Source organism: Salvelinus namaycush, chromosome 4, assembly GCF_016432855.1.
Source record: "Salvelinus namaycush isolate Seneca chromosome 4, SaNama_1.0, whole genome shotgun sequence".
In the NCBI taxonomy this organism is placed as follows: domain Eukaryota; kingdom Metazoa; phylum Chordata; class Actinopteri; order Salmoniformes; family Salmonidae; genus Salvelinus; species Salvelinus namaycush.
In genome coordinates, this window is record NC_052310.1 from 59,423,450 (window position 1) to 59,446,309 (window position 22,860).

The 22,860-nt window shown below is 43.8% G+C and overlaps 1 protein-coding gene across 1 annotated transcript in view; it reads left to right on the forward strand.

Annotated features, from left to right (window-relative positions):
• Positions 1–22,860, forward strand: part of ankfn1 (ankyrin repeat and fibronectin type III domain containing 1) — a 101,420-nt gene that overhangs the window by 31,457 nt on the left and 47,103 nt on the right. Inside the window, exons 6-7 of the mRNA XM_038990866.1 lie at positions 1,948–2,038; positions 21,783–21,890. Of these exons, the coding sequence (XP_038846794.1) occupies positions 1,948–2,038; positions 21,783–21,890 (199 nt within the window). The remainder of the gene's footprint in view (positions 1–1,947; positions 2,039–21,782; positions 21,891–22,860) is intronic.

Here is a 22,860-nt window from a genome sequence, read left to right on the forward strand (position 1 = left end):
AATAAAAGTAACAAATAATTAAAGAGCAGCAGTAAAATAACAATATTGAGGCTATATATAGGGGGTACCGATACAGAGTCAATGTGCGGGAGCATCGGTTAGTCGAGGTAATTGAGGTAATATGTACATGTAGGTAGAGTTAAAGTGACTATGCATAGATAATAAACAGAGTAGCAGCAGCGTAAAAGAGGGGTGGGGAGGACAATGCAAATAGTCTAGGTAGCCATTTGATTAGCTGTTCGGGAGTCTTATGGCTTGGGGGTAGAAGCTGTTAAAGGACTTACTCACATCAGCTACGGAGAGCGTGATCACACAGTCGTTCGGAACAGCTGATGCTCTCATGCCGGTGTAGTATGATTCAATCTTAGTCCTGTATTGATGCTTTGCCTGTTTAATTGTTTGTCGGAGGGCATAGGGCGATTTCTTATAAGCTTCCGGGTTAGAGTCCCGCTCCTTGAAAGCGGCAGCTCTACCCTTTAGCTCAGTGCGGATGTTGCCCGTAATCCATGGCTTCTGGTTGGGGTATATACGTACAGTCACTGTGGGGACGACGTCATCGATGCACTTATTGATGAAGCCAGTGACTGATGTGGTGTACTCCTCAATGCCATCAGAAGAATCCAGGAACATATTCCAGTCTGTGCTAGCAAAACAATCCTGTAGCTTAGCATCTGCTTCATCTGACCTCTTTTTTTATTGACCAAGTCACTGGTGCTTCCTGCTTTAGTTTTTGCTTGTAACCAGGAGGATAGAATTATGGTCATATTTGCCAAATGGAGGGCGAGGGAGAACTTTTTACACTTCTCTGTGTGTGGAGTAAAGGTGGTCTAGAGTTGTTTTCCCTCTTGTTGCACATTTAAAATGCTGGTAGAAATTAGGTCAAACTGATTTAAGTTTCCCCGCATTAAATTCCCCGACCACTAGGAGCGCTGCCTCTGGATGATCGTTTTCCTGTTTGCTTATGGCCGTATACAGCTCATTGAGTGCGGTCCTTGTTCCGGTATCGGTTTGTGGTGGTAAATAGACAGCTACGAAAAATATAGATGAAAACTCTCTTGGTAAATAGTGTGGTCTACAGCTTATCATGACATACTCTACCTCAGGCGAGCAAAACCTTGCCTGAGACTTCCTTAGATTTCTTGCACCAGTTGTTGTTTACAAATATTCATAGACCGCCACCCCTTGTCTTACCGGATGCAGCTGTTCTATCCTGCCGAAAAAGCGTAAATCCCGCCAACGGTATGTTATTCATGTTGTTGTTCAGCCATGACTCGGTGACACATAAGATATTACAGTTTTTAATGTCATGTTGGTAGGATATACGTGCTCGTAGTTTGTCTATTTTATTATCCAATGAGAGAGATAAGGTGAAAGAAGGAGCTCACACAGAAAGGGGATGAGAGAGAGAGAAGGAGCTCACACAGAGAGAAAGGTGATGAGAGAGAGAAGGAGCTCACACAGGGAGAAAGGGGATGAGAGAGAGAGGGAGCACAACGACAGATGAGTAATTGAGGGGGCCAGTATAGGAGGAGGGTAATGCTGGAGGGAGGAAGTGAAGGAGTGTGGGAATGACACAGTAATGGAGTGAGGGGCTGAATGAGGGAAAGCTATAATGGTGACTTCTAGGATGCTTCCCAAATGGCACCCTATTCCCTATAACGTGCACTAGTTTTGATTAGGGCTCATAGGGCTCTGGTCAAAAGTAGTGCACTATGTAAGTTTATAGGGTGCCATTTGTGACATCCTAGAAGTCACCATTATAGCGTGTTGCCTTCATTCAACCACAATACTGTGATATTACTGTGCTCTGCTCAACTTTCAGCTGTTTTAACCATCTTCCTCTGGCTAGTACATACTGTGTGTACGTTTTACTTAATGTGAAAATGTATTTTACACAGTATTTTACATAATGTGTGCGTGTGTGTTGTGTGTGTGTGTGTTTTCCAGGGGAGGCTGTACTATGTTCAGGTGTCAGCCTACAACATGAGAGGTTGGGGTCCACCTCAACAATCTCTACCCCCCTCTGCTGCACCTTCCAGTGAGTCCATTACTTTATTAGGTTTAAATCAAACCTTTATTGAATGTACCTTCATACAAAATCGTAGAATCGGTTGATATTTTCCTTCAAAAATAGTTTTGTTTTCGGGAAATAAGACACTTATAAGATGTCCAGTAAAGTTGTGTTCTCAAAGCCTGCTATGGCAGTTATAATTAACTCCGTCATTCAGTTGGATTGAAACCCAAACTTGCTTTTCCCTGCTACTTTGAAAATGTAGGCTCTGTCCCAAATGGCACCATATTCCCGATACACAGATGTCGCAGGAGAAAAATAATCCTGCAGCAGGAGGATTTGAATATCTAAAGAAATATTTAGAAAGGCCGTCAGGGGGCAGCTGGAAGCGGTGTCTGTATACAACGCAGTACCATAGCTACAGTGTACCTTATGTAACCTACGTGCCGGCTACGACGCATCTCGTGTGAATTCTTATGTTGATTATAATAAATCATTTATTATTCACATAGTATACCAAACAATATTGAGTTGCTGCCTCCTCCCCTCAGAACAGCCTCAATCCGTCGGGGTATGGACACTACAAGGTGTCAAATTCGTTCCACAGGGATGCTGGCCCATGTTCAAATCAAATTGTATTGGTCACAAACACATATTTAGCAGATGATATTGCGGTGTAGCGAAATGCTTGTGTTCCTAGCTCCAACAGTGCAGTAGTATCTAACAATTCACAACAATACACACAAATCTAAAAGTAAAAGAATGGAATTAAGAAATATAGAAATATTGGATCAAGCAACGTCAGTGGCATTGACAAAAATACAGTAGAATAGAATACAGTGTGTGTGTGTGTGTATATATATATGTATATATATATGTACACTGTATTCTATTCTACTGTATTTTTGTCAATGCCACTCTGACGTTGCTTGATCCAATATTTCTATATTTCTTAATTCCATTCTTTATGGAATTAATTTATAATATATATATTTATAATATATATATTTGAGATGAGTAAAGCAGTATATGAACATTATTAAAGTGGCCAATGATTCCAAGTCTATTTACTTAGAGTCCAAGAAGCTTTCTCTGCCCTCAACCTTGTTCTGAACACTTCCAAAACAAAGGTTATGTGGTTTGGTAAGAAGAATACCCCTCTCCTCACAGGTGTGATTACTACCGCTGAGGGTTTAGAGCTTGAGGTAGTCACCTCATACAAGTACTTGGGAGTATGGCAAGAGGGTGCACTGTCCTTCTCTCAGCACATATCAAAGCTGCAGGCTAAAGTTAAATCTAGACTTGGTTTCCTCTATCGTAATCGCTCCTCTTTCACCCCAGCTGCCAAACTAACCCTGATTCAGATGACCGTCCTACCCATGCTAGATTACGGAGAAGTACTTTATAGATTGGCAGGTAAAGGTGCTCTCGAGCGGCTAGATGTTCTTTACCATTCTGCCATCAGATTTGCCACCAATGCTCCTCATAGGACACATCACTGCACTCTATACTCCTGTAAACTGGTAATCTCTGGCTCAAATAGCCGACCAATCAGCCTGTTACCAACCCTTAGTAATCTTCTGGGAAAAAACTGTGTTTGACCAGATACAGTGCTGTTTCACAGTAAACAAATTGACAACAGACTTTCAGCATGCTTATAGGGAAGGACACTCAACAAGCACAGCACTTACACAAATGACTGATGATTGGCTGAGAGAAATTGATGATAAAATTATTGGGTGCTGTCTTGTTAGACTTCAGTGCAGCTTTTGACATTATCGATCATAGTCTGCTGCTGGAAAAATGTATGTGTTATGGCTTTACACACCCTGCTACAATGTGAATAAAGAGTTACTTGTCTAACAGAACACAGAGGGTGTTCTTTAATGGAAGCCTCATAGAATCCAGTTAGAATCAGGAATTCCCCAGGGTAGCCGTTTAGGCCCCTTGCTTTTTTCTATTTTTACTAACGACATGCCACTGACTTTGAGTAAAGCCAGAGTGTCTATGTATGCGGATGACTCAACACTATACACGTCAGCTACTACAGCAACTGAAATAACTGCAACACTCAAAAGGAGCTGCAGTTAGTTTCAGAGTTAACCGTAAATATTTCTAAAACTGAAAGCATTGTTTTTGGAACAAAACACTCACTAAACCCTAAACCTCAACTAAATCTTGTAATAAATAATGATGAAATTGAGGACGTTGAGATGACTAAACTGCTTGGAGTAACCCGAGATTGTAAACTGTCATGGTCATAACATATTGATGCAGTTGCAGCTAAGATGAGAAGTATGTCTATAATAAAGTGATGCTCTCTCTGCCTTAACAACACTATCAACAAGGCAGGTCCTACAGGCCCTAGTTGTCGCACCTTGACTACTGTTCAGTCGTGTGGTCAGGTGCCACTAAAAAGGACTTAGGAAAATTGCAATTGACTCAGAACAGGGCAGCACGGCTGGCCCTTGGATGTACACAGAGAGCTAATATGAATAATATGCATGTCAATCTCTCCTGGCTGAAAGTGGAGGAGAGATTGACTTCATCGCTACTTTTATTTATGAGCGGTATTGACATGTTGAATGCACCGAGCTGTCTGTCTAAACTACTGGCACACAGCTTGGACACCCATGCATACCCCACAAGACATGCCACACAGTCCCCAAGTCCAGAACAGACTATGGGAGGCACACAGTACTACATAGAGCCATGACGACATGGAACTCTATAAAAAAATACCTTATGGAACAGCGGGGATTGTGAAGCATCACAAACACACACACACGATAACATAAACATTTCTTGTTAACAAACTATAGTTTTGGCAAGTCGGTTAGGACATCTACTTTGTGCCCGACACAAGTAATTTTTCCAACAATTGTTTACAGACAGGTTATTTCACTTATAATTCACTGTATCACAATTCCAGTGGGTCAGAAGTTTACAAACACTAAGTTGACTGTGCCTTTAAACAGCTTGGAAAATTCCAGAAAATGATGTCATGGCTTTAGAAGCTTCTGATAGGCTAATTGACATCATTTGAGTCAATTGGAGGTGTACCTGTGGATGTATTTCAAGGCCTACCTTCAAACTCAGTGCCTCTTTGCTTGACAACATGGGCAAATCTAAAGAAATCAGCCAAGATCTCAGAAAAAAAATTGTAGACCATCACAAGTCTGGTTCATCCTTGGGAGCAATTTCCAAACACCTGAAGGTACCATGTTCATCTGTACAAACAATAGTACGCAAGTATAAACACCATGGAACCACGCAGCCGTCATACCGCGTTCTAACGCGTTCTGTCTCCTAGAGATGAATGTACTTTGGTGCGAGAAGTGCAAAGGACAAAAGTACAAAAGTATCTATATCCACAGAAAAACTAGTCCTATATCGACATAACCTTGAAAGGCCGCTCAGCAAGGAAGAAGCCACTGCTCCAAAACCGACATTAAAAAGCCAGACTACTGTTTGCAACTGCACATGGGGAAAAGATTGTGCTTTTTGGAGAAATGGCCTCTAGTCTGATGAAACAAAAATAGAACCGTTTGGCCACATTGACCATCGTTATGTTTGGAGGAGAAAGGGGTGTCTTGCAAGCCGATGAACACCATCCCAACCGTGAAGCACTGCAGGAGGGACTGCAGCACTTCACAAAATAGATGGCATCATGAGGAAGAAAAATTATGTGGATATATTGAAGCAATATCTCAAGACATCTGTCAGGAAGTTAATGCTCGGTCGCAAATGGGTCTTCCAAATGGACAATAACCCCAAGCATACTTCCAAAGTTGTGGCAAAATGAATTAAGGACTACAAAGTCAAGGTATTGGAGTGGCCATCACAAAGCCCTGACCTCAATCCTATAGAAAATTTGTGGGCAGAACTGAAAAAGTGTGTGCGAGCAAGGAGGCCTATAAACCTGACACAGTTACACCAGCTCTGTCAGGAGGAATGGGCCAAAATTCACCCAGCTTATTGTGGGAAGCTTGTGGAAGGCTACCCGAAATGTTTGACCCAAGTTAAACAATTTAAAGGCAATGCTACCAAATACTCATTGAGTGTATGTAAACTTCTGATCCACTGGGAATGTGATGAAAGAAATAAAAGCTGAGATAAATAATTCTCTCTACTATTATTCTGACATTTCACATTCTTAAAATACAGTGGTAATCAAAACTGACCTAAGACAGGGAATTTTTACTACGATTAAATGTCAGGAATTGTGAGAAACTGAGTTTAAATGTATTTGGCTAAGGTGTATGTAAACTTCTGACTTCAACTGTATGTGGTACTGGTGGAGTAGGGACCTGAGGGCACACAGTTTGTTGTGAAATCTGTGAATGTATTGTAATGTTTTTAAAATTGTATAAACTGCCTTCTGCTGGACCCCTGGAAGAGTAGCTGCTGCTTTGGCTAATGGGGATCCATAATAAATACAAATACAAGTCTCTGTTTACCTGTCGCAAGACCCACTGGTTGATGCTTATTTATAAAAACCCTCTCACACCTTACTCCCCCCTATCTGAGAGATTTCTCGTCTTTTCAGTTCGCTGCTGCTAGCGACTGGAACAAACTATAACAAACACTCAAACTGGACAGTTTTACCTCAATCTCTTCATTCAAAGACTCAATCATGGACACTCTTACTGGCAGTTGTAGCTGCTTTGTGTGATGTATTGTTGTCTCCACCTTCTTGTCCTTTGTGCTGTTGTCTGTGCCTAATAATGTTTATACCATGTTTTGTGCTGCTACCATGTTGTTGTCATGTGTTGCTGCCTTGCTATGTTGTTGTCTTAGGTCTCTCTTTATGTAGTGTTGTGTTGTCTCTCTTGTTGTTTTGTGTGTTTTGTCCTATATTTTTATTTTAAAGTAGATATTTTTAATCACAGCCCCCGTCCCCACAGGAGGCCTTTTGCCTTTTTGTAGGCCATCATTGTAAATACGAATGTATTCTTAACTGACTTGCCTGGTTAAATAAATACAAATACAAATGTATATAGGGCAGCAGCCTCTAAGGTGCAGGGTTGCATAATGGGTCGAAGCCGGCTAGTGATGACTATTTAACAGTCTGATGGCCTTGAGATAGAAGTTGTTTTTCAGTCTCTCGGTCACAGCTTTGATGCACTTGTACTGAACACGCCTTCTGGATGATAGCTGGGTGAACAGGCCCTGGCTCGGGTGGTTGATGTCCTTGGTGATATTTTTGGCCTTCCTGTGACATCGAGTGCTGTAGGTGTCCTGGAGGGCAGTTAGTTTGCCCCCGGTGATGCGTCCACCACCCTCTGAAGAACCCTGCAGTTGCGGGCGGTGCAGTTGCTGTACCAGGTTGTGATACAGCCTGACAGGATGCTCTCAATTGTGCATCTGTAAAAAAGGGTTTTAGGGGGGACAGCTAAATTTCTTAAGCCTCCTGAGGTTGAAGAGGCGCTATTACGCCTTCTTCACCACACTGTCTGTGTGGGTGGACTATTTCAAATTGTCAGTGATGTGTACGCCGAGGGACTTGAAGCACTTCCACGTTCTCCACTGCGGTCCTGTCGATGTGGATAGGGGCGTGTTCCCTCTGCTGTTTCCTGAAGTCCACGATCAGCTCCTTTGTTTTGTTGACATTAAGTGAGAGGTTATTTTCCTGGCACCACTCTCCCAGGGCCCTCTCCTCCTCCCTGTATGCTGTCTCGTCATTGTTGTCGTCTGCAAACTTGATGATTGAGTTGAAGGCGTGCGTGGCCACGGAGTCATAGGTGAAAAGGGAGTACAGGGGGGGCTGAGCACGCACCCTTGTGGCGAGGATCAGCGAAGTGGAGGTGTCGTTTCCTACCTTCATCACCTGGGGGCGACCCATTGGGATGTCCAGGACCCAGTGGCACAGGGCGGGGTTCAAACCCAGGGCCCTAACCTTAATGATGAGCTTGGACGGTACTATGGTGTGGAATGCTGAGCTATAGTCAATTTACGGAATTCTTACATAGGTATTCCTCTTGTCCAGATGGGATAGGGCAGAGTGCAGTGCGATGGCGATTGCATCGTCTGTGGATCTATTGGGGTGGTAAGTAAATTGAAATGGGTCTAGGGTGACAGGTGATATGATCCTTGACTAGTCTCTCAAAGCACTTCATGATGACAGAAGTGAGTGCTACGGGGCAATAGTAATTTAGTTCAGTTACCTTTGCTTTCTTGGGTACAGGAACAATGGTGGACATTTGAAGCAAGTGGGGACAGCAGACTGGGATAGGGAGAGATTGAACATGTCCATAAACACTCCAGCCAGCTGATCTGGCATGCTCTGAGAAAGCAGCTAGGGATGCCGTCTGGACCGGGAGACTTGCGAGGGTTAATACACTTAAATGTCTTACTCAAGTCGGCCATGGAGAAGGAGAGCCCCCGGTCCTTGGTAGCGGGCCACTTCGGTGGCATTGTGTTATGATCAAAGCTGGTGGAGAAGGTGTTTAACTTGTCCGGAAGCAAGACGTCGGTGTCCGTGACGTGGCTGGTTTTCCCTTTGTGGTCCGTGATTGTCTGTCAACCCTACCACATACGTCTCGTGTCTGAGCCGTTGAATTGCGACTCCACTTTGTCTCTGTACTAACGTTTTGCCTGTTTGATTGCCTTATGGAGGGAATAAATACACTGTTTGTATTCGGCCATATTCCCAGTCACCTTGCCATTGTTAAATGCGATGGTTCGTGCTTTCAGTTTGCTGCCACCTATCCACGGTTTCTGGTTTGCGTAGGTTTTAATAGTCACAATGGGTACAACATCTCCTATACACTTCCTGATGAGCTTAGTCACCATATCCATTTATTCAATGTTATTCTCAGAGGCTACCCGGAACATATCCCCGTTCGCGTGATCAAAACAATCTTGAAGCATGGATTCCGATTGGTCAGACCAGTGTTGAATAGACCTTAGCATGGGTACTTCCTGTTTGCTCCTCCCTTCCTATAGGCAGAAACTCAATCTGATGATCTGATTTGCCAAAGGGAGGGTGGGGGAGGGCCTTGTAAGCATTTCGAAAAGTTGAGTAGCAGTGGTCCAATGTTTTTACAGAGCGAGTACTACAGTCAATGGGTTTTTATTTATTTATTTCACCTTTATTTAACCAGGTAGGCCTGTTGAGAACAAGTTCTCATTTACAACTGCGACCTGGCCAAGATAAAGCAAAGCAGTGCGACAAAAACAACAACACAGAGTTACACATAAACAAAGGTACAATCAATACCAGAAAAGAAAAATAGAAAAATCTATGTATAGTGAGTGTGTGCAAATGTAGAAAAGTAGGGAGGTAGGCAATAAATAGGCCCCTGAGGTGAAAATAATTACAATTTCGCATTAATACTGGAGTGATAGATGTGCAGATAATGATGTGCAAGTAGAGATACTGGGGTGCAAAAGAGCAAGAGGGTAAGTATTAATATGGGGATGAGGTAGTCGGGTGTGCTATTTACAGATTGGCTGTGTACAGGTACAGTGATCGGTAAGCTGCTCTCACAGCTGATAGAACCGGTAGTGTTTTTCTCAAATTTGCTCTGTTAAAATCCCCAGCTACAATTAATGCGGCCTCAGGATATGTGGTTTCCAGTTTGCATTAAGTCCAGTGTAGTTCCTTGAGGGCCGTCATGGTATCGGCTTGAGGGGGAATATACACGACTGTGACTATAACCGAAGTTAATTCTCTTGGGAGGTAATATGTTTGGCATTTGATTGTGAGGTATTCTAGGTCGGGTGACAAAAGGACTTGAATTGCTGTATGTTATCACAATCACACCATTAGTAGTTAATCATGAAACATACACCCCCGCCTTTCTTCTTCCCGGAGAGTTCTTTATTCCTGTCTGCGCGATGTACTGAGAACCCAGCTGGCTGTTTGGACGGGGACAGTATATCCCGAGAGAGTCATGTTTCCGTGAAACAGAGTATGTTACAATCCCTGATGTCTCTCTGGAAGGAGATCCTCGCCCTGAGCTCGTCTACTTTATTAGCGAGTAATATACTCGGAAGCAGTGGATGGTGTACACGCCTCCTGAGAGACGAGAAGTTCACTCTGGATACCTCTTCTCCACCGGCAGTGTTTTGGAGCAGCGTCTGGAAAAGTTCAATTGCCCTCTGGGGTACAGTACAAACAAAATCGTAAAAGTCGTATTCCTGGTCGTAATGCTGGTGAGTTACCGCCGCTCTGATATCCAAAAGTTATTTCCGGCTGTATGTAATAACGCAAAAAAATGCTGGGCTAATGTAAGAAATAACACAAAAAAACAAAATACTGCAAAGTTGCTTAGGTACTAGAAGCAGATCTGTCATATCTGTCGGCGCCATCTTAGTTTTGTCAAGTTGGCTGGATGTCCTTTAGGTTATGCAGTGTTGCAGTTCTTGACACAAACCGTGCACCTGGCACCTACTACCATAACCCGTTCAAAGGTACTGCAATCTTGTCTTGCCCATTCACCCTCTCTGAATGAGACACACACAAACCATGTCTCAATTGTCTCAAGGCTTAGAAATCCTTCTTTAACTTGTTTACTCCCCTTCATCTACACTGATTCGAAGTGGATTTAACAAGTGACATCAATATGGGATCATAGCTTTCACCTGGATTCACCTGGTCAGTCTGTCATGGAAAGGGTGTTTTTCCTATCCACCATGCCTCTACACCTGCATTGCTTGCTCTCTAGGATTTTAGGTTTGGTTTCTGTATAAACACTTTGTGACAACTGCTGCTGTAAAAAGGGCTTTATTAATACATTTGATTGATTGATGGAAAGAGCAGGTTTTCTTAATATTTTGTATACTCAGTGTATGTTGAAGGCAAGCAATAGGCAAAATGAATTATTGATTTCCTCTGTGCCTGTGTGGTCCAGCGGTTACAGTCACTGACCCCGGCACACACATACCAGACTCGGCATGGATTCGAATCTGGCCCACTGCCGTTTGACTCATGAATGATCGTCTATTTTTGATGCATTAATTCCGCCTGGTTGCAGGTTTAATTGTGTGTGGTTACAGGGTTAAAACAGAAACAACTCAAAGGTTAACAGTTTAAGCATTAATTACTAGTGCTTAAGGTTAGGGTTATGGTTTGGGTAAGGCTTAAAACAACGTAATAAAAACTATGTACATATCATCAGTATTCCTAGTACTCTTGGTGCTTGCTCGAGCATTGGTCTCAGCGGTGACAATGAATAGGCTAACGGCAGCGTACAGAATGTAGCTTATATGTAGGCACTTAGATCAGTGGTTCCCAAACATTTTATAGTCTCGTACCCCTTCAAACATTCAACCTCCAGCTGTGTACCCCCTCCAACACCAGCGTCAGCGCACTGTCGAATGTTGTTTTTTGCCATCATTGTAAGCATGCCACACACACACAATATACGATACATTTATTAAACATAAGAATAAGTGTGAGTTTTTGTCAACCTGGCTTGTGGGAAGTGACAAAGAGCTCTTATAGGACCAAGGCACCAATAATAATATAATAATAATCAATTATTCTGCTCTTTCTTTAACCATCTTACATATAAAACCTTATTTGTTCATCGAAAAGTGTGAATTACAGGTTACCACAGGTTAATGAGAAGTGTGTGCTTGAAAGGATGCACATAACTCTGCAATGTAGTATTGACGAGAGTCTGTCTTAAATCATTTTCCACAGTCTGTGCCTGTATTTAGTTTTCATGCTAGTGAGGGCCGAGAATCCACTCTCACATACTGTAGGTACGTGGTTGCAAAGTGCATCAGTGTCTTAACAACGCGATTTGCCACTGCAGGATACTCTGAGCGCAGCCCAATCCAGAAATCTGCCAGTGGCTTCTGATTTAAATAAAAATTTCACAGAACCGCTTCTTGCAATTTCGATGAGGCTCTCTTGTTCAGATATCTGGAGGCAGGGCATGAAAGGGATAACGAATCCAGTTTATGTCATCCGTTTCGGGTTTCGGGAAAGTACCTGTGTAATTGCGCACCCAACTCGCTCAGGTGCTTCGCTGTCCGTAAGCTTGAGTTAATTTGCACACAAAAAATCATACAATGATGGAAAAACCTGTGTTGTCCTTGTTGTCCTTGGGGCGGCAGGTAGCCTAGTGGTTAGAGCTGACAAGGTAAAAATCTGTCATTCTGCCCCTGAACAAGGCAGTTAACCCACTGTTCCGAGGCCGTCATTGAAAATAAGAATTTGTTCTTAACTGACTTGCCTAGTTAAATAAAGGTTAAAAATAATGCAGACAGAGAAGAGCGCCAACTTCTTAATCATAGCCTCAATTTTGTCCCGCACATTGAATATAAACTCAGCAAAAAAAGAAACGTCCTCTCACTGTCAACTGCGTTTATTTTCAGCAAACTTAACATGTGTAAATATTTGTATGAACATAACAAGATTCAACAACTGAGACCATAAACTGAACAAGTTCCACAGACATGTGACTAACAGAAATGCAATAATGTGTCCCTGAACAAAGGGGCAGTCAAAATAAAAGTAACAGTAAGTATCTGGTGTGGCCACCAGCTGTACTGCAGTGCATCTCCTCCTCATGGACTGCACCAGATTTGCCAGTTCTTGCTGTGAGATGTTACCCCAGTCTTCCACCAAGGCACCTGCAAGTTTCCGGACATTTCTGGGGGGAATGGCCCTAGCCCTCACCCTCCGATCCAACAGGTCCCAGACGTGCTCAATGGGATTGAGATGCGGGCTCTTCGCTGGCCATGGCAGAACACTGACATTCCTGTCTTGCAGGAAATCACGCACAGAACGAGCAGTATGGATGGTGGCATTGTCATGCTGGAGGGTCATGTCAGGATGAGCCTGCAGGAAGGGTACCACATGAGGGAGGAGGATGTCTTCCCTCTAACGCACAGTGTTGAGATTGCCTGCAATGACAACCAGCTCTGTCTGATGATGCTGTGACACACCGCCCCAGACCATGACAGACTCTCCACCTCCAAATCGATCCTGCTCCAGAGTACAGGCCTCGGTGTAACGCTCATTCCTTCGACAATAAACTCGAATCCGACCATCATCCCTGGTGAGACAAAACCGCGACTCGTCAGTGAAGAGCACTTTCTGCCAGTCCTGTCTGGTCCATCGACGGTGGGTTTGTGCCCATAGGCGACGTTGTTGCCGGTGATGTCTGGTGAGGATCTGCCTTACAACAAGCCTACAAGCCCTCAGTCCAGCCTCTCTTAGCCTATTGCGGACAGTCTGAGCACTGATGGAGGGATTGTGCGTTCCTGGTGTAACTCGGGCAGTTGTGTTTGCCATCCTGTACCTGTCCCGCAGGTGTGATGTTCGGATGTACCGATCCTGTGCAGGTGTTGTTACACGTGGTCTGCCACTGCGAGGATGATCAGCTGTCCGTCCTGTCTCCCTGTAGCGCTGTCTTAGGCGTCTCACAGTACGAATATTACAATTTATTGCCCTGGCCACATCTGCCGTCCTCATGCCTCCTTGTAGCATGCCTAAGGCACGTTCACGCAGATGAGCATCGATCCTGGGCATTTTTCTTTCTGTGTTTTTCAGAGTCCGTAGAAAGGCCTCTTTAGTGTCCTAAGTTTTCATAACTGTGACCTTAATTGCCTACCGTCTGTAAGCTGTTAGTGTGTTAACGACCATTCCACAGGTGCATGTTCATTCATTGTATATAGTTAATTGAACAAGCATGGGAAACAGTGTTTAAACCCTTTACAATGAAGATCTATGAAGTTATTTGGATTTTAACGAATTACAGGTGCTGAAAAAGGGATGTTTCTTTTTTTTGCTGAGTTTAGTTGCAGAGAGTCCCTGTAATCCTAGATTCAGATCATTCAGGCAAGAAAAAACATCACCCAGATAGACCAGTCATGTGAGAAACTTGTCATCATGCAAGCGGTCAGACAAGTGAGAATGATGTCAATACTTTGCCCCTTGATAACCAGTGCACTTCTGTATGTTGTAAAAGTGTTATATGGTTGCTGCCCATGTCATTGCATAGTGCAGAAAATACACGAGAGTTCAGGGACCTTGCTTTAACAAAGTTAACCATTTTCACTGTAGTGTCCAAAACATCTTTCAAGCTTTCAGGCATTCCCTTGGCAGCAAGAGCCTCTCGGTGGATGCTGCAGTGTACCCAAGTAGAGTCGGGAGCAACTGCTTGCACGGGTGTTACCACTCCACTATGTCTCCCTGTCATGGCTTTTGCGCCATTAGTACAGATACCAACATGAGCAGCAGCTACGTTTGGCTACATACGCAACGTTAGTGGAATTCCTGCGAGAGAGTAATGGTTAATGTGATTGGATGTTAATTCTTTGACTAGCCTACCTGTATTTGACATTGTGTTGTTATTTCATTGAACACTAGATGGTTTAATTTTATTTTTGGCAGTGAAATGAGGCTACTCAGGCGAGAAAATTATCTCACCCAAATGTATAGCCCCGTTGGAAATATAAATGGACTGTTTGACAATAAAAAAAAAAAAAAAATGTGAATCACATTATTATTTGGCGTATCCCCTGACGGCATTGCACGTACCCTTGGGCTGTACATATTTGAAATGTCAAAATAAATCCAGTCAATCGGGGGGTGGAGTTATTTGTGCCAGAAGGACGTTGGCTGGAATCAAACCCACGCCAACATGGTAGCCCCATTCTGTATGTGCGCACTGATGGAAGTGTCCCTAACCACTAGACCACCCCAGGCCACGATTGAACTTAATTTTGACCTTAGGATACATTTGAAACTTGTTTTGTCGTAGCCTAGTGGAGACCAATATCTATCTTGTGTTATTATGCTATCCACTGACTGTAATGAGTGTCCATGACAGACTGACCAGGTGAATCCAGGTGAAAGCTATCATCCCTTTATGTCAGCTGTTAAATCCAGATGCATGGGAGGAGACAGGTTAAAGAAATATTTTTAAGCCTTGAGACAGTTCTGACATGGATTGTGTATGTGTGCCATTCAGAGGGTGAATGAGTAAGACAAAAGTGTGTATCAAGAATGGTCCACCATCCAAAGCACATCCAGCCAAGGGCAGGTCAGTGGTTGAAAAATGGGTCATTGATCAACGATTACAAGGGAGGCTGACACGAAATGTGCAGAGCAACAGACGGCTACAGTTAGTCAACTGACAGTCCAGTACAACCAATAAAAGAATGCACAACTCAACGTACCTTGACATGAATTGGGTATGGCAACAGATGACCTTACAGAGTTCTACTTCTTTCAGAAGAAAATAAGAAACTGCAGTTGCAGTGGGCTAAGGAATGAAAACACTGAACACTGGAGAATTGGAAAAACATTGCCTGGACTGATGCATCCTGGTCCCTGCTGTTTCATGCTGATGTGAGGACTAGGGTATGAAGAAAACCACGAGTACATGCATCAATCATGCCGCATGCCAACATTGCAGGATAGTGGTGGTGGTGTGATGGTGTGGGGTGTGTTTTCATGGCACACATTGGGCCCCTTGATAAAGGTGGAGCAACGTTTGAATGCCACAGGATATCTGAACATCATTGCCAATCAGGTGCATCCCTTCATGGCAGCAGTGTAACCATCTGCAAATATATATTTTTCAGCAGGATAATGCCCCATGCCACAAGGCTAGGATTGTCCAGGAATGGTTCCACGAAAATGACAGTGAATTCAGCTTACTGCAAGTGGCCTGCCCAGTCACCAGATCTCAATCCAATGGAGAATCTGTGGGATGAGACGGAATGAGCTAATCGGAGTAGAGATCCACTATCAGACAACTTTACACAACTGTGGGAAGCATTGGAGTCAACACTGGCATCCCTGTTGAACGCTTTCGACACCTTGTAGATTTCATGACCCGACAAATTGAGGCTGTTCTGAAGGCAAAAGATACATTTTTGATACATTCAGATACATTCTTGTACATTTGAATCTTGCAGTAATAGAGCCTTGTCCTAATGTTTGTGTGAGCGAGAGAGAAAATGATTTTGATAGCAATCCCTGTTCCCAATGACCCACCTCCTCCTGCATGAACCAAAAGAGATTTGCTCATTTTCAGACACTCACGAGGCTCATTTGAATTTCCTGATGCAGCAGGAAAATTATCTGTGACAAAAGAGTGATCAAGTTAAGATCCAACATCTGTAATGCACTACAGTCCTCAGCTACAATTGAAACCTTCAACTAAAGTGTATATTTGACACCACAGTTAGGACTCTCCTTATAACCATTCACTCAGATCAGCTTTGGAGAGGGTGTCCCAGAACAAAATAAGACATAAAAAGAAAAATGTGAACAAATAACAGAGGTGGAAAGAAAAACGGAGTGAGAGAGGGGAAAAAGGGTAATAAGTAAATACTTAGTCAGGAGATGTTTTGGAACTGCTTAGATGAGAAATCGAATAAAATGTCTTCTTCTTCAAACCCAAGGACACTTTATACAGTATGAATCACAAATGGGTCCAAACTGCGGTGACAGTGGTCTGTTTGAATGTGTGAACTTTACATGTGTAGTGCTGAGAGAATGAACCCGAACACTTAACTACTACTGCGTTGTAGAGATGAGCTTCTGAGTATAGCCCACCCTCTGCCCCCAGCCTCCAATTGCTCTTAAACGCAAGTAAAACTAAATGCATGCTCTTCAACCGATCGCTGCCTGCACCTGCCCGCCCGTCTAACATCACTACTCTGGACGGTTCTGACTTAGAATATGTGGACAACTACAAATACCTAGGTGTCTGGTTAGACTGTAAACTCTCCTTCCAGACTCACATCAAACATCTCCAATCCAAAATTAAATCTAGAATTGGCTTCCTATTTCGCAACAAAGCATCCTTCACTCATGCTGCCAAACATACCCTTATAAAACTGACCATCCTACCGATCCTCGACTTCGGCTACGTCATTTACAAAATAGCCTCCAATACCCTACTCAATAAATTGGATGCAGTCTATCACAGTGCCATCCGTTTTGTCACCAAAGCCCCATATACCACCCACCACTGCGACCTGTACTCTCTCGTTGGCTGGCCCTCGCTTCATACTCGTCGCCAAACCCACGGGCTCCAGGTAATCTACAAGTCCCTGCTAGGTAAAGTCCCCCCTTATCTCAGCTCGCTGGTCACCATAGCAGCACCCACCTGTAGTACGCGCTCCAGCAGGTATATCTCTCTGGTCGCCCCCAAAACCAATTCTTCCTTTGGCCGCCTCTCCTTCCAGTTCTCTGCTGCCAATGACGTGAACGAACTACAAAAATCTATGAAACTGGAAACACTTATCTCCCTCACTAGCTTTAAGCACCAGCTGTCAGAGCAGATCACAGATTACTGCACCTGTACATAGCCCATCTATAATTTAGCTCAAATAACTACCTCTCCCCCTACTGTATTTATTTATTTTGCTCCTTTGCACCCCATTATTTCTATCTCTACTTTGCACATTCTTCCACTGCAAATCTACCATTCCAGTGTTTTACTTGCTATATTGTATTTACTTTGCCACCATGGCCTTTTTTTGCCTTTACCTCCCTTATCTCACCTCATTTGCTCACATTGTATAAACACTTATTTTTCTACTGTATTATTGACTGTATGTTTGTTCTACTCCACTTCTCTGTGTTGTTGTATGTGTCGAACTGCTTTGCTTTATCTTGGCCAGGTCGCAATTGTAAATGAGAACCTGTTCTCAACTTGCCTACCTGGTTAAATAAAGGTAAAATAACATTTTTTTTAAATAATTCAAAAAATTGTCTCATACACATGGTTAGCAGATGTTAATGCGAGTGTAGCGAAATGCTTGTGCTTCTAGTTCCAACAATGCAGTAATAACCAACGAGTAATCTAACCTAACAATTTCACAACAACTACCTTATACACACAAGTGTAAAGGGATGAAGAATATGTACATAAAAATATATGAATGAATAATGGTACAGAACGGCATAGGCAAGATGCAGTAGATGGTATAGAGTACAGTATATACATATGAGATGGGTATGTAAACATTATATTAAGTGGCATTGTTTAAAGTGGCTAGTGATACATTTTTTACATACATTTTTACATCATTGAAGTGGCTGGAGTTAAGTCAGTATGTTGGCAGCAGCCACTCATTGTTAGTGGTGCCTGTTTAACAGTCTGATGGCCTTGAGATAGAAGCTGTTTTTCAGTCTCTCGGTCCCTGCTTTGATGCACCTGTACTGACCTCGTCTTCTGGATGACAGCGGGGTGAACAGGCAGTGGCTCGGGTGGTTGTTGTCCTTGATGATCTTTATGGCCTTCCTTTGACATCGGGTGGTGTAGGTGTCCTGGAGGGCAGGTAGTTTGCCCCCGGTGATGCGTTGTGCAGACCTCACTACCCTCTGGAGAGCCTTACGGTTGTGAGCGGAGCAGTTGCCGTACCAGGAGGTGATACAGCCCGACAGGATGCTCTCGATTGTGCATCTGTAGAAGTTTGTGAATGCTTTTGGTGACAAGCCAAATTTCTTCAGCCTCCTGAGGTTGATGAGGCGCTGCTGCGCCTTCTTCACCACACTGTCTGTTTGGGTGGACCAATTCAGTTTGTCCGTGTTGTGTACGCCAAGGAACTTAAAACTTTCTACCCTCACCACTACTGTCCCGTCGATGTGGATAGGGGGATGCTCCCTCTGCTGTTTCCTGAAGTCCACAATCATCTCCTTTGTTTTGTTGACGTTGAGTGTGAGGTTATTTTCCTGACACCACACTCCGAGGGCCCTCACCTCCTCCCTGTAGGCCGTCTCTAAATAATAATAGCAATTAAATAATAATAATACCTTTTTTAAAGTACATTAACAGCTAATAGGCCTACAACTAATAATAACTACTGCTACAACTACTAATACAAATAATAAAACTAAGTACAGTACCTATAATATATAGTGCATTCGGGAAAATATTCAGACCCCTTGACTTTACACATTTTGTTACATTACAGCCTTATTCTAAAATTGATTAAGTCGTTTTTTTCCTCCTCAATCTACACACAATACCCCATAATGACAAAGCAAAAACAGTTTTTTAGACATTTTTGCTAATTTTATAGAAAATGTGAAACTGAAATATCACATTTACGTAAGTATTCAGGCCCTTTACTAACTTTGTTGAAGCACCTTTGGCAGAGATACAGCCTCGAGTCTTCTTGGATATGACGCTACAAGCTTGGCCCACCTGTATTTGGGGAGTCTCTTCCATTCTTCTCTGCGGAGCCTCTCAAGCTCTGTCAGGTCGGATGGGGAGCGTGTATCACTTAAGGACATTCACAGACTATTCCTGAAGCCACTCCTGCGTTGTCTTGGCTGTGTGCTTAGGGTCGTTGTCAGGTTGGAAGGTGAACCTTCAGCTGAGTGCTCTGGAGCAGGTTTTCATGAAGGAACTCTCTGTACTTTGCTCCGTTCATCTTTCTCTCGATCCTGACTACTCTCTCAGTCCCCGTTTTTAAAAACAACCCCACAGCATGATGCTGCCACCACCATGCTTCACCGTTGGGATGGTGTCAGGTTTCCTCCAGACGTGACGCTTGGCAATCAGTCCAAAGAGTTCAATCTTGGTTTCATCAGACCAGAGAATCTTGTTTCTCATGGTCTGAGAGTCCTTTAGGTACCTTTTGGCAAACTCCAAGCGGCCTGTCATGTGCCTTTTACTGAGGAGTGGCTTCCGTATGGCTGCAGTACCATAAAGGCCTGATTGGTGGAGTGCTACAGAGATGGTTGTCCTTCTGGAAGGTTCTCCCATCTCCACTGAGGAACTCTGGAGCTCTGTCAGAGTAACCATCGGCTTCTTGGTCACCTCCCTGACCAAAACCCTTCTCCCCCGATTGCTCAGTTAGCCCGGTATACATACAGTACCAGTTAAAAGTTTGGACACACCTACTCATTCAAGGGTTTTTCTTTATTTTTACTATTTTATACATTTTAGAATAATAGTGAAAACATTAAAACTATGAAATAACACATATGGAGTCATGTAGTAACCAAAATATAGATAATGGTCTCCACTAGGTTACGACAATACAATTTTCAAATGTATCCTATGGTCAAAATACATTTTATACTTGAAATACTTCAAAATAGCCACTCTTTGCCTTGATGACAGCTTTGCACACTCTGCAAAGCTGATGTTCGATGAGAACATCTGCTCATCGAACATCTCATTACAAGATCATGGGCTTTAGTATGGAGTTGTCCCCCCCCCCCCTCTTCTGGGAAGGCTTTCCATTAGATGTTGGAACTGTGAGGGCTTGCTTCTATTCAGCCACATGAATATTAGTGAAGTCGAGCGATTTAGGTCTGGCTCACATTCGGCGTTCCAATTCATCCCAAAGGTGTTCGATGGAGTTGTGGTCAGGGCTCTGTGCAGGCCAGTCAAGTTCTTCCACACAGATCTCGACAAACCATTTTTGTATGGACCTCGCTTTGTGCACGGGGGCATTGTCATGCTGAAACAGGAAAGGGCCTTCCCCAAACTGTGGCCACAAAGTTGGAAGCACAGAATTTATTTTATTTTATTTAACCTTTATTTAACTGGGCAAGTCAGTTAAGAACAAATTCTTATTTACAATGACAGCCTACCCCAGACAACACTGGGCCCATTGTGCGCCGCCCAATGGGACTCGCAATCACGGCCAGATGTGATGCAGTCTGGATTCGAACCAGGTGATGCCTCTTGCACTTGCACTGAGATAAAGTGTGATAGCCCACTGCGCCATTCGGGAGCCCAATTGAAATGTCTGGAATGTCATATTCAAAACCGATAAGATTTCCGTTCACTGGAACTAAGGGGCCTAGCCCGAACCATGAAAAACTGCCCCAGACCATTTTTCCTCCTCCACCAAACTTTACAGTTGGCACTATGCATTGGGGCAGGTAGCGTTCTACTGGCATCTGCCAAACCCATATTCGTCTGTCGGACTGCCAGATGTTGAAGCATGATTCATAACTCCAGAAAACACTTTTCCACTGCTCCAGAGTCCAATGGCAGCAAGCTTTACATCACTCCAGCCGACGCTTGGCATTGCGGATGGTGATCTAAAGCTTGTGTGCGGCTGCTCGGCCATGAAATTTCATGAAGCTCCCGACGAACAGTTCTTGTGCTATCGTTGCTTCCAGAGGCAGTTTGGAATTCGGTAGTGAGTGTTGCCACCGAGGACAGACGATTTTTACACACTACGCACTTCAGCATTCGGCGGTCCAGTTCTGTGAGCTTCAATGCCACTCCGACATTGCTTGTCCTAATATTTATATATTTCTTAATTACATTCTTTTACTTTTAGATTTGTGTGTATTGTTGTGAATTGTTAGATACTTAACTCCACTGTTGGAGCTAGGAACACAAGCATTAAGCTACACCCGCAATAACATCTGCTAAAAATGTGTATGTGACCAATAAAATTTGATTTGATTTGTGTGGCCTACCACTTCATGGCTGAGAAACGTTGTTGCTCCTAGACGTTTCCACTTCACAATAACACCACTTACAGTTGACCGGAGCAGCTCTAGCAGGGCTTATATTTGAAAAACGGACTTGTTGGAAAGGTGGTATCCTATGACGGTGCCACGTTGAAAGTCACTTAGCTCTTCAGTAAGGCCATTCTACTGCAAATGTTTGTCTATGGAGATTGCATGGCGGTCTGCTCGATTTAATACACCTATCAGCAACGGGTGTGACTGAAATAGCTGAATCCACTCATTTGAAGCGGTGTCCACATACACTACAAAAGTATCTTTATCTTCAACCCCTACATTTCACCCCTTACCCCTATTCCCTACCCCCTAACCCCCAAAACCTGACCTTTACCCTCTAACCTTTAGACTGGAGGGAGAGTGATGGTCGTGAGCCCAGGAGAAGAGGGCACATAGAGGCTATGGAGCGCTTGCTGCAACAGGTCCGCGCTACACACACACACTACAGCTGCGGAGGTGAGTAGACACACACACGTAAAACAGCTCTCTCTTCTCCATCAGTGTGTGTGTGTGTTTGTGTGTCTGCGTGTGTGTCTTCTCACTCTAAGGCCACACTTCTTCCAGTAGATTAACTTTGTATTAAAGTGAATAAATGAAGCATGAAACTAAAAGTGTTTTTACTCCAGTACGCTATGAATGGGTTCTCACAGTACCTCTCACACACACACACACACAAACAGTAGGCACTCCTCTCGTCACTGCCCCCCCCCCTTACACGCCAGGGGTCCGTGTGTACATAAATAATGTTTAATACGTTTATCCATTCTGGATTATACACATTTATGTGTTTTAGCATGTCAACCGTATAGCCTTGCTTTGTAAATCATCATGCTGGTAGAGAAAATACACCTAGGGGGAGAGATGGTAAGAGCTACTAAAGCCCACCGTGAGTGGCGGTCAGCGCTGGAGGTAGTTGTTGTTCATAAGATCAGATCCACCATCAGGTTGGGCGATTTCTCGACCATTATGATGGATACTAGCTGGTTTCAGATCAGTCCCAGCACAGGGTAGGTAGAGTTGCATTAGCAAGTGTGTGCGCGTGTGTTGGTGGTACGATGCGGCCTCAGTGTCTGGCTTCGTGCTTGACCCCAATCTTCGTGGTGGCGTGGGGGATAGGAGGAAGAGAGGGAGGGATAGATGGAGAGAGGTATAGAGGGCGGCTGTGCAGGCAGGGTGCTGAAAGTTGCCCAGCACGCACAAACGGCAGCTTCATGTCTAATGTGGGACTCCCCGAGAGGGAGCGTGCATGTGTGTTTGTTGGCGGGGGGGGGTGGAGAAAAACCCACCGTCACTCAACCGCTTAGGAGTGAACAGCTATGATGTCAGTGGGTTCGCAGCCAGCCAGCCACGCACGCACGCGTGCGCACACATACACACACACAGTCTGGAGTAGTAGAATATGTGTAGTAGAAAGAGATGGGGTGTG